This window comes from Drosophila suzukii, chromosome 2L, assembly GCF_043229965.1.
Source record: "Drosophila suzukii chromosome 2L, CBGP_Dsuzu_IsoJpt1.0, whole genome shotgun sequence".
In the NCBI taxonomy this organism is placed as follows: Eukaryota; Metazoa; Arthropoda; class Insecta; order Diptera; family Drosophilidae; genus Drosophila; species Drosophila suzukii.
The window spans coordinates 21,399,002-21,411,564 of record NC_092080.1 but is presented as its reverse complement, the minus strand read 5'-3'; the positions used below and the strand labels follow the sequence as shown (position 1 = coordinate 21,411,564).

General features: G+C 41.1%; 1 protein-coding gene across 1 annotated transcript; it reads right to left on the bottom strand.

Moving 5' to 3' along the window:
• Positions 1 to 4,076: 4,076 nt before the first annotated feature.
• Positions 4,077 to 5,175, bottom strand: Boh2 (Buddy of Hmr 2). The gene has a single exon (XM_017083114.4). It carries the CDS (start codon positions 4,982 to 4,984, stop codon positions 4,211 to 4,213), a length of 774 nt encoding a protein of 257 aa, XP_016938603.3. The 5' UTR covers positions 4,985 to 5,175; the 3' UTR covers positions 4,077 to 4,210.
• Between the last annotated feature and the right edge of the window lie 7,388 nt (positions 5,176 to 12,563).

The window sequence follows — 12,563 nt, the reverse complement described above, 5'->3', positions numbered from 1 at the left end:
CCTTAACTTACACTCTATTTTAATTGCCGCGCGGTCCTCCGAGGCTCTTTCTCCGTTTCTCCGCTCCAGTCCCAAGTTTAAGTTAAGGTTTAAGTCCAAGTTCCCAGTTCCCAGTTCCAGTCCCGCCGATCTCATGTGCAATTAAACAATCCGAGGGCAGGGGCGTTGAGGGCGGTGGAGGTGGAGTTGGAGGGGCAAAAGCAAATTTACGTCCGCTGTCAAGAGGCAGCGACGTAGCGTATTTAATATTTTTCAGCGTGCTTTACCTTTTCATGTTGTGTCATCATCAGCATCAGCATTCAGCCACTAAGCGAGCGTCACTGCAAAAGATACAGATACTCACTGGCGATCCCGATCCCGATCCCGATCCTGTTCCCCCACAAATTTGTACGCTCAACTACAAACTAAAAAGTCTTAAAGTCTTAAAAGCATTTGCGGCCAAAAGGCAGCGGCGAAGGCAAAAAGTAAACACAATAAAGGCATAAAAATTGCGAGTGAGCAAAACAAATAAAAATCGAGTTGGGCGAAAAAGACGCGAAACAAAATGCTGACCACTGTGTCCATGGGCGGGGAGGGGTGGTCGATCCCCTAGAGGGGTGAAGGGCGGGAGGAGCACGTTGTTGTTTTGTATCTGTGCTGCTCATTTGCACTTGGAATACAAAAGATACATTTTCGTAAGACCATTTTGACATGACAAGATAACGACAAGCAATCCGAGCGAGCGACTCACCAGCCGGAGCCTCCGGAGGGGGTTCCTCAGACAGAGGACACCCTGTACCGCTCATTGGCTCCTGGCTCTCCCGACCAACCCAACCGAACCAGCCCGACCTTTGGCTGAGTGTTTCGTATTTTAATTTTCATTACGGCCACCTCGGCTTACCAGCCCAGCACTCAAAGAAATTAGAAAACCTAACTTGGTTTTGGGTTTAAAACCAAGTCTTTTTATAAGCTTTTGATTCTTAAAAAATTTTGAATTTAAAAATTGTCAATCTAAAAAACTAATTTGGTTTAACTCTTTTATTAAAACTGGAAAAAGAATTGTTATTTTAACTGAAGTGATTAAAACTTGTATTGTTCATGAGTTTGTTTAAAATACCCTTAAAAATCTTCATTTAGAACATCCACAGATCTCTGATTTATTCTCTATATGATCAAGTAAACTACTTCGACTAAATTATACTATAATATTTGTTGTTCAAAATTGTTCATACTTTTGAAATTAATATTTTAGAATTTAGTTTAAGACAGGTTTTACCTTTAATGTAAAATTATTTCTGAAAACATTGTTCAAATTGGCTTATTAGTGCCACTCAAAACCATTATTTAGGATATTTGCAAATCTCTAAAGTAAGAGTTTTTAATGTAAAATTATTCCTCATGTTATTACCCATTTTTCTCAGTGCCCTCTGCACTGTTCGCCGCCACCTTTTATCCACTAAAGGTTCTTGAGAAGCTGCGCCAGCGACGACAGCAGCGAAGTTCGCGCAGGCAGCGCAAAAGTGAGTTTCCAAGAAATTGCAAATTATTTTTGAGCCGAGCGCCTGCGCCTGCTCCTCGCCCCGCCAGTCCCCTGGTCCCCAGCTCGGCTCCTGGAGCTGGAGCCTCAGGCTCCAGTCGAGGTTCCGTCTCAGTTCCTCGGCAGAAGCCGCCGCCAAAATGAGTTAGCATCCCAAAAACCCGGCCGGCTGGCTCTCGTGTCTGTGGAGTACTCTTCGTCCCCCCCGAAACACCAGGTACTTCTGCCCATTGACACTCTCGTCCCGCGATCCCCTGACCATCGGTCCTCAGGTGACTTTCTGTCCAGCCATCTCGGCCATCAAGTGCCCCAACTCCATGCCCGATCCCCTGGCCGCCGCCAACTCCTTTTCGCTCCCTCCATAAAGTCGTGTTTATGCCTTCTCATAAACATTTTTATTTTAATGATTTTTATTATTGCGCACATTCGTTACTTTTTATACAACCCCGGCGAGGATCACTTCTGGGGCCTCGCTGGCGTATCGAATTTGATTCGGCCGCCGTGTCCCCACAATTGAGTCCTGATCTTCGCCGGCTAAGTAGTTGCGCCTGTACCTGCTGGCCACCTATACAAACACACATAAATTTATATGTTTACTTATCCCTGAAGAATTCTTTTGATACAGTCGGTGGTCACCAACTCGATGATTTTGTTTTTCCCTTTGTAAATATCAATTTGAAAAGCTCTTATTAAGTAGGAACACATAATTGAACTTTGGTAAAATTTCCAGAAATCTTGTCTAATTTTCCTTGATAATTGTGCCCTCCTGAGTAAACGTCCCATACAAACTTTTGTGCCATCACCTACAGTTTCCGTGGTATATTAAGAACACAATCATAATATCCTCTGGAAGGGAATAAAAAAACTATGTTAGCCGACATTTTAAATTATTTGAACTTATCTAATATATTTTAATAATTATGAAAAATTGAACTGCTCGCCAAAAATCGTATAGATAATTTGAAAATATTGCATTGTGATATTAATTATTATCATTATTATTATAAAAATGCTATTTTTAACAATACACCATTAATAGAAGTGGTTAAATCTTTTTTAGAACTAAATCAACTAATTATAATTTTAAATAAATTAACTTTTTTTAAACCAAAATGGTTTAGTTTGTTAACTAAAAAAAGTGGCATCAGAAAATAAATTAATAAAGTTATTAAACTTAGATATTTAGATGCCACAAGAAATTTTCGCTGAATGGATGCTTGCCATTTCTGTGTACCCCTGATTGTCCCAATATAGTTACATTAGTATTGCTGTTTTTTTTTCTTAGTTTAAAATCACATTAATATTAACTCATGAATTTGGCCTAATTAAAACATACATATATCAGGCAAAATAAATGCTTTTTTATTTTTTGGCTTATCCGTGATTGTATTTTTACGAAAGTCCATGAATGTAACGAAATTAATTTAGGGATTTGGTTCGACGGAGCACTTTTAGATGCTTATGTGGATCCCCGCCCATTGAGGGACATCCATTGGGACACCTTTCATGGGGCAGGGATTGGGATAAGTTGATGGCTGAGCCGGGACAGAACTCCGCATTTGCCACCAATAAAAGTTAATTTACGTTCGATTGCAAGGCTTTCGCGCTCGGATCGAGAGCGCCGCCGCCGCCTCCGTTGATGACACATAAAATGCCACATTTACGGCCCCTTAATACCCGACGCGGTCGCTTCACTTTTTGCCAGCATAAAAATGTTAACTTCGAAAAATGGCGATTTTTTAAGGGCAGGGGTAAGCGCAAGCCGAAAGAGCGACTCAAAAGGTTGGGATGGTTTCACTACTTGCCTAAAACCGAGAGTAACCGCCATTGCAGAATTGGCCGGGCGCAGTTGGCCATTTGGATGTTATGCCCCCTGTCTTGTCCCCCCCTCGATGGCTTGGGGATCGTGAAGCCTTTCCAGGAATCGGAAACTGGGATCGACCGCACACCGCCTGACTGTTGCTGATATCTTCCCTCTGGACAGGTCTGCAGCTCGGCACTTCCACCTTGAACCTCAGTGCTTTGATGTTTGGCCTGTTTGCCTGCCAGAAATTAATACCCGATTTGTTACTGACATGATTTCGCCAAAGAAGGGTTTTAGGGACGAGGGTGGTTTTATATTGCCAAAGCTTATTAATTTCGAGGCGTTCTTCAAATGATTTACCCTATTTTTCCATTTTCTAATATTACATTGAAGGAGTGGATGTAATGACAATTACTTTAACATTCAAAATCATTTCTAATCGTTTACAATCTCTAACACCCACTCTAACATCTAACATCTTGTTTTTTACGAAAATAAATCCCAAACTTTTATTTTCTCTTGTGAATAATTATAATTATATTTATAAATATTTTCGTTAAGCCAATTAGATCGTCTGACCATAGCCTTTATGTTGATGTAAACTCATACGTGAATAATTTATTTTTCAATTAATCTATATTATATTGAGAAGCCGATTTATTGGATTTTTTAACATGCTCTTCGCTAGTTTCTTACCTCAGTTAGAAAAAGTATTTTCCTTGATCAATGCAAACGTTTATAAAAACACACAAGGTCTTTTACGAAATATACACTTTATTTGAATAAACAAGATCTCATATGCTTAGGTTAGTAATAATTAGGGCGCTAAATTTTGTCTTAAGCGTAGTTGGTTGAACTTAAGTATATTCCCGGAAAAGGGACTATGTAATCTAGCGGCGACCCTCCTCCAAACGGGCCACCGTGCGTCGCAGCTCGATGAGCTCTGCCTGAAGGCGATCCACGGAGTCGACTGGTAGTGCACTAGCAGCTGATGATGCAACCGAAGGAGCTGGAGCGGAAGTGTTCACCAGGGAGGCCGGAGCTGCTCGGGAAAATGGAACTGCTCCCTCAACGCTGGCAATGGAGAAGTCAGGATGGATCTGGGGAGTGGTAACATGACCACTGGCTACGGAAGTGCCTCCAGGAGTTGAGATTGCGGGCACAGGACGAGCTGGCGCTGGCGAGGAAGGGGTGGCGGTGGTCGAGGTCTGTAAGCCCCGGTGATTGGCGATCAGCTTTTGCAGCTTGGTAACAGCACTGTCGCGCTGCGATTCCAACAGCAGGCGCATCGCCTCCTGGTCACCGGACCTGGCCTTCTCCAGCGAATCGGATCCCTCGTCGATGAGTACATAGTTGATGACATGAGCATGTGTTCCCGGCTTTATCCGATAGATGGGTTGACCACCTTCGCCTCCGCTTAAGTGGGAAAGTGCTGGAATGTCGCCCATTTTTGCCATCTCGCCGCCCACTTGGAAGACCGACGTGTGCCCGTTGACGACCAGTGGCTTGGGCATTATGTAAGGCGCGGAGACGAACTGGGCGGTCTTTCGCTTGGTCTTGTCCACAACGGTGGCCACCTTGCAGCCGGCTGTGCTGCAGGCGCGCAGTGGGAGCAGAGCATCCCCGCCAGAAACCGCATTTGTCGCCTGCACGGATTGCTGCATTTTGTGGGTGTTTCGCTGGAGAAATATGTGATGTTCGCTCGTTTGCAAACCGCCGTGCTTTATCCACTCACGCACAAGCTGCTTTTATTAACTTTTAGCTTATATTTAATGCTTAATTTTAATGTTTTTTAATGTTTAATTGCCAAAATCGGCGTCATCTTCTCTGTAGTGTAACCGTGTGTGTCCAGCGTTAGTGCATTGACAGGGATTTTTTGCTTGCATATAAAAATACCAAAAAATACCAGCGCACTTTAGGGCGCATGTCGATAGACCGATAAGTATTAGGCGGGCAGTTTGAAAATCATATAGAGAATTTACAGAACTAAATAGCGTGTGTTTTTTCTTTTTGGGAATATTAAGATTTGTATTCTTTATTTGAGAGTGGTATATTTGAATGTTTAGTATTATCTTACAAAAGTAAAGAAAATATTTATTCATTTAGCATTTATATAAAAAAAGTATTAACTATTATTTATAGTACCTCAACAAATACACATAAACTTACAAGGATATTTAACTTTTCTTTTACTTTTCTTAATGCAAAAATTCAAGTCGAAATTGCGAAAAAATTAAGAGAAATATACAAAATGCGGAATTCCCTCTGGAACTAAGTGCATGCTCAATAAATTACGTAAAATCAATTGAAATCACCTAAGTTTAAGCAATGTCGCGGAGAGGATAAATTAATAATTTGCATACAAAATCGGGGTGAGAGCATTCAGGTGTCTGGGAAATCATGCGTGGGTGCAACGACCACCGCGCTGACCTCGAAACGGGGCAAATGGAGTGGAGTGGCGGAGTTGCACCCGCTTCATTTACATTCCAAGTACTTTAAAAGCGGACGCGTTCGAAGCTCGCGGGTCGTTAAAAGATGCTGCTCGGATCGGATCGGACATCGGGCAGCGGGTTTTAGTACTGGAACTGCGAGCGGACAGTACCAGCCGCCAGCTTCTTTAATTTCCACTCGTCAATCATCCATCTCGACGAACTTGGCCGGCACTCAGAGTTGCAGCCTCATTGTTGGCTCAAATGAAATAATTACTTTAGCACACAGCGACTGACTGACTCCGTCTGGAAATGGCCTGGCCGGCCAGGCCTGGGCCCTTCGTGCATCTGCATCCTTAGTCATGGCCAATATATCGACTCGCATTAACCACGACCGGCCAACAACTGCACTCGGCGAGGGCAGTGCAATAAAATCCTCCAACACGTTTCGTCCCGAGTCCGGGAATAATAAGAAATGAAATGCCATTTATTAAGCATTAATAAGTGCAAGCGTTCACGTCCATCCATCGCCCACCTCCATCTCCGTCTCCAGCTCCTCCAAGTGCTCGAGGAGCACTCCCATCTGACTCAGCATGCGATGGCCGATGCGATGCCTGTGGGCATCCCAGCCCTCATCTCCTGCCCCGCATCCCGACCACTTGGTTGGTGTTATGCTAACATGCAGCCTCCATTTTGGCCATAAAGTCGCGACAAGGCAGGCAGATGGACTCTTGGGGTGGCAGGATCAAGGCATCACTCAGTTTTCTTCTGGCCAACCAAGTGATGTCTAACAAATCTTGATAAATGTAGGTCATTCTTCAAAATAGTTAGGACGCTTGATTCTCCTTTTAAAGGTGGTGGGTCTAGCTTAGAACAGATCTAGGTTATTTATATATTCATACTCCTTTAAGCTTAAATGAAAAGTTTATTTATATACTTTAATACTTTCTACTCGTATATACAAAAAATTGGTTGGTAAAATTGACCAATCAGCATTGTTAACTTCATAAAATTTATTTAACTATATAAAAAGGTTGTATAAGAATTTGTGATTGCTTTGTTTACTATTTAATAGTTAAGCCACTATTAACATAGTTACATTCACAAAACTTCCAAGAAAAACTCTAAAAAGGTTTTTAACTACAATCCATGGGTTAAGTCCATTTAACCCTTTTTTATAGTTACGCAACTATTTTTATAGTAACCCTTACGTGTACTTATTACGTAATAGTAACTATTAAATTTACAATTCGATGGTTGGAGACCGCTTTACTTTTATATTGGTCAATTTACGAATGGATTTTTTTGTGTATAGTACCAGCTGCCAATCAGTTAATGTATAAATTTACAAGTTATTTTCCTCCAGTAATAATAATAATATAAGACAAAAAGTGAAGGGAGAAGAGAGAAACTTTTGTCCTGCATATGTTATTGCTGTCCACTTTAAGTAACGACTGTTTAACAACATTTTTAAAGTTGTCTCCAAATTTAGAAAATTCAAACCTTTAGATGAATTGTTACATGCAACTATTAAATCAATTTCAGAAATAAACTTCCAATTAATTTCTTAAAATGTTCCTTATTGAAAGCTATGCAGCATTGTACAAGAAATAGTATGTGTGTACATCCAAAAAGACTTTATACCCTTTGATGGCCGTGACTAATCAGAATTCAAGCCGAGTACCTGGGGCCTTCGAATAAAAACACAGCAAGACGGCCAAAACTGCACACAAAGGACCGTCGGCACCTGCAGGGTTAACTTAATTAAATTCCATTGCGTTTTGGCTCAGAAATGTGAGCAACATGATGCAATTATGAATTATAAAATTAATATAAAGCGCACTTAACATGCAGGACTGTCGACGGCAGCGGAAATATTTCGCCGGATCCAGCCCACAGACCCAATCCCCAAAATCCAAAGGGCCCAACCGCAGAATTCCCCGCAATGGCCTGCGAATGAGTGGGCCTCCTTCTCCGCAGTTCTGCTTTTTCAGAGGTTGTTGGGTGTGGACCCTAAAATCTTAATTGCAGGGAACGCATAAAGTGCAGGAAGTGGGGAGCTGCAAGTGCGGATCCCAGGCCAGGGTCTTTGAAGGCTAAAATTCTTCGTATTATACTTTTGAAATGTACGCCAAGGCTATTATTAAATTGTACTCTTTTGCACTTAAGTTTAATTGCTTTGCGATTTATAGCTTATTTTTCCTAAATTTATAAAACTTAAAAAAACTAAGACTTTCTATTTATCAATTTAAGATATTTTTCTGTTTAAAAGCAGTTGTAAAAAGTTTGTAATTTCTTTTTTGAAAATATTTCTCTAGGAAAAAGTATTTCATGATTTATGAAAGTATGTTTATAAATAATTATAGGTATCTGAATTCTTTTGATAAGTAAATTCAAATTTAACTTATATTTTCCTGGTTAGTTTGCATACTTTTTTGAAAACAATTGTGCGGCTAAGTAAAAGCCATTATTAAATAAATGATTTCTGGACCCTGGACTTTCCTCACTGCCCAACTTCACCCGTGCACTTGGACCCTCATCAAGGCTGATCGATTCGGACAGTTCGCATTGGAAGAAGAGTTCGAGGTTTTCGGCGAGTCATGCCACTTTACACGGAATTTGGCGTAATGAGAAAGTATTAGTGCTCGTGTGGGTGGGGTTGTGGGGTGTGGCAGGTCAATGAACCCTGCTGCCATTACCTGCACTCTCCTTGGCAGGTGACAACCCTGTGCAATTGCCAAAATCCACGAGATACTGAAAAATGCGCACCAGCATCTAATGGAACATGTGAACATGTCTGGGACTTGTCTGCCACGCAAACAAGTTGCATCCCTTCCTTTTACTTCTGCCTTATCTTGCCTCGCTTTATTCCCAAGTTTTTTCGGAGAGTTGCTTAAAAAATTGAATTCCACGACTGCGCCGGCCAACACATGACATTTCGACAGCGACAGTAGCAACAACAATACGAATTTTGGCAACGGGAACCAGTACGAGATGTTCATAAAGCCTGTATGACACTTCTTTTATTATCCATCATATCCAAAAATTCAATGATGTAAGCTGTAAGGAAAATAATAGGCTGCATGGCTTCAAATAAATATAGAATCCAATAGTACTAAGTATTATAAATGTTTTGTAAATTAGTTGGTTTTACCAGCAAAGATACTTTGGAACTTCAAATAAGTCGCCTTTAAGAGGTTTTCACATGGGAAAGTTGAAGCTAAGAAAGCTCATTAGTACTAATTTTGGTATTCACTGATTATAAAAAAGAATTTATATTTTTAAAGTACCTTAAAGGTAGAATATTTTCCTAAAATAATTTGTAGAAGTTCAATTAAAGCAATTCCACTCTTAACACTTTGTAAACTGTGTAATTTCTTGTTTTCAAAGATATTTTGTTCTCTTAGATACTAAAAATAGGTCTGAAAATAGATGTATGAAACATATTTAAAAGGGAAAATGTTTTTGCTTAAGTCCAGTGTGATATGGGCATAATACCAAAAATTCCCGAGGCTGCTCTGTACTTGAGCCCGATCAAGTGAACAGCAAGCCAGGACGTTCTCTCGTTGTTGTTCTTGTTGCTTTCGGTTGTCTGGCAGACTGGAATCAGACACAACAACAACCACAGGCGGCGGGACAACGGACAACAGCCAACGGACAACACTTCCAGCAGTGCAAACTCGAACTGCGCAGTGCGCATGCGCAGCGTATGTAGCTGTTAGACCCACACACAGATATACGATACTCACACTTGCACTTGCATTTCGCCCGCGGACAGTGGGAAACGACGAGAAAATAAGAGAAGCGATCGCGAAAAGGAGACAAACCCGAGAAACGAAACGGGCAAATGTTTCTGTTTTCTGTTAACCTTGACTTTGAAATTCTCATTGCAAAAGCCGAAGAATGTACGCAAACATAGCCACATAAATATTTATATGTAGTATGTGGTATAGTTGTATGCCCGTGTGATCACCGCTCTTCTTGCTTTTATTTTCGATTTCCTGTTCAGCCTGCCATTTGGTTACTTAATGACTGTCTCTACTCTTACCATTCCAGATGAAACTAAGCCAAACGTCTTCAAACTGATCTCAGTAGCTAGAAGATCGCCACCAAAGGAAGGGGAAAAGGAATCGCGGTTATAGCTCAGCTCCATTTAGGAGCCACTGCAGCACTTTTGTACGCCGTGAGAATTGCGGAACCAACAGGTAGGAACGAAATCTTTCAGATAAATATTTAAATTTATAAGATATTATCCGTAATTCTTAAAAAAATTAATAAATTGGTATAAATTATATGTATACTATGCGCGGTGGTATCCATAATTTAATTTATTGTTATTTTAGATAGGAGACATGTAATGCTCTTACACAATTTTCGAAGAGTCTTTTAAGCAAGGACTCATAGCCAAGTATTTACAAATATCTGTATAATATTTTCATATAATCTGAAATTCATGTGCCGTTCTTATACTTTAATATCTAAAATAAATATTTACAACTATGTTTTCGTTAAATGTTTTCCAATTTGATTTAAATTTGAGTCAGTTTTTTGAATACTTGTAAATCGTCTGTCAATATAGTACTATCATCTAAATCGTAATAGAAATAAGATATTTAATTAAATACTTTTCTCTAGGAAACACACTTCTAAAAATTCAAAATTGGAATTTTAAACTTAATAATAAAGTCGGGATTGCCCTGAAAATAAATTATTTAGTTGTTTTACTGATATAACTTATTGAAATCCTTGTCTAACTTATGTTCCATCTAAAAACTCTCTCTGTGTTATTCGTTCACCAACTATTCTTATAAGGAACCCATTGTGTATGCCCTCATTTCGATGGGCTGAAATGCACTGACTGCCAATAAATAAAGTTTTATTAAATAAATGGTCTCGAATTGTATCTGTGACCCACCAGTGGCCCGGCCGAACATCCTTGCGCTGAACATCCGGGCCCTGTGCATCCGCCAACTAGTTGGCCCCATTAATCGTGTTCAATACGACTATATCCTAGGAGTACGCTTCCCCTTCCACTTCCCTTTCCGTTTTCCCATAGAAATCCGCGCTGAATGGAATTTGAAAATCGATAAATGGCAATGGCGACGGAAATTGCTGTTGCATGGCGGTTGACACCGTGTTAATGGGGCACTTATAACGCCATTGTTAGCGCTGGTTGCACACGGATCTTGTCCTCATCGCCATCCCCTGCCTCTTTATATGTAGCCCCCATCCCTCAGTTTTGGCCTGGTTAGGCCCGTGTTGGAGCCTTTGCAGCTGCTTCTGTTCTTGGCCAAAACAGACACGTGCCCCGTTCCGAAGGCATGAATTATAAAGACGCGGCCTGCTCGTAAGGGGAGCACCTGAAAGGTGTTCGTTCGCCTGAGCTGCTGCTAATTAAATTTAATTTAAAACAAAGCTCGGCATTTCGTCAACGTTTGCGATTGGAGGATCCCTCTGGCCAACTCCATCTCATAATTGACGACTGCTGTTGGTGGTGGCGAAGAAACAGAGTCTTAAATTACCAGGAGGAAAGTGTGGCAACAAACTGGCTTCTTTTTTGGCCCGATCAACTTAGATGCCGTAAAAAGTGTTAGGCTGCAGCGCAGGCTACTCCTTAAGCACTGAAAAAAAGTATCCTTTAATGTTGTACATCAAATAACAATTTAGAGCTAAAAATGGTTAACCCATAGAAGAAAATAATAAGTGGGGCTTATCTATTGTAGAACTCATATAGAAAGTATAAACCCTTTGTAGATAAATGTCAAACGTAATTTACGCACCAAGTCTCAATTAGGTACTCATCTTTAGTTTACGAAAAATATTTCAATATAGTATAGTTTAGATAAAATGTATTACCTAATTTATTTGTGTACTCGGGGTCTATAGATAGATACTGTGTTGTATAGATAGATGGTGGAAAACTAGGTCTCCTAAGGCATTTGTATAATTTGAAAAAATACGCCATATTCGAAAGCAACATTTTCTCAGTGCAAGGACTCATCGCCCGTGGGCGAAGGATCATGGAGGATCCGGCGCCGGACCTTCCGCTAAGTACCGAGACATGTTATTGGCTTGTCTGCTTTTTGCCCACGGTGTTTGTCTCCATGTGTGCTCTGTGTGTTCTGGATCCTCCTCCTCAGCCGCAGGACCAAGTCAGGGAGCAAATGCTGGAGCAGCTGGGTCAGTCTTAGCCGCAGTCTAAGCAAAGGCAGGTGGCTCGAGCCAATGCCGATTAAGGCCACCGATCCCTGGCCATTGTCTAAAAAAAAGGCTAACAGAACACAAAGGAGCTGAAGACAATAAAAATTAGTAGATGGAGGGCTCTATAAACCAAAGTCTTAGCGTTGGAACAGGGCTTTAATATTCATTGATCATTAAATCATCAATTAAAACTCCACCTAAGATACATCCCAAGGCCATTGAACAAAATATTCCCTCTTCGAGTGCACGCGCATCTTCAATTGGAGTTCCAGTTAAGATGTATATCTTGGGGCCATGTCTGGATCGATCGCTCTCGCAAACAGGCCAGGTATTTGTTTACCGTTAGAGGGGGCAATCAAAACGGCTCTCCCCCCGCCTCTCGGGGCATCCAGTCCAAAACGAAGGTGCCCCACTTTGAAGGCCAGCGGCAGGCGATCGGCACAAAGCCTATGATTAAAATTTAGGTCTGATACAGGCTGATCTCATACGTATGTGTAGTATATGGTGCATGTGCGTAATTGCCTGTCCCAATCCGGCGGTCGCGATCCTTCTCAAATTAAAGTTATCTCCTCCCTTCGTTCGGGGGGAACGAAAGTTAGATCCCAAATAAGAT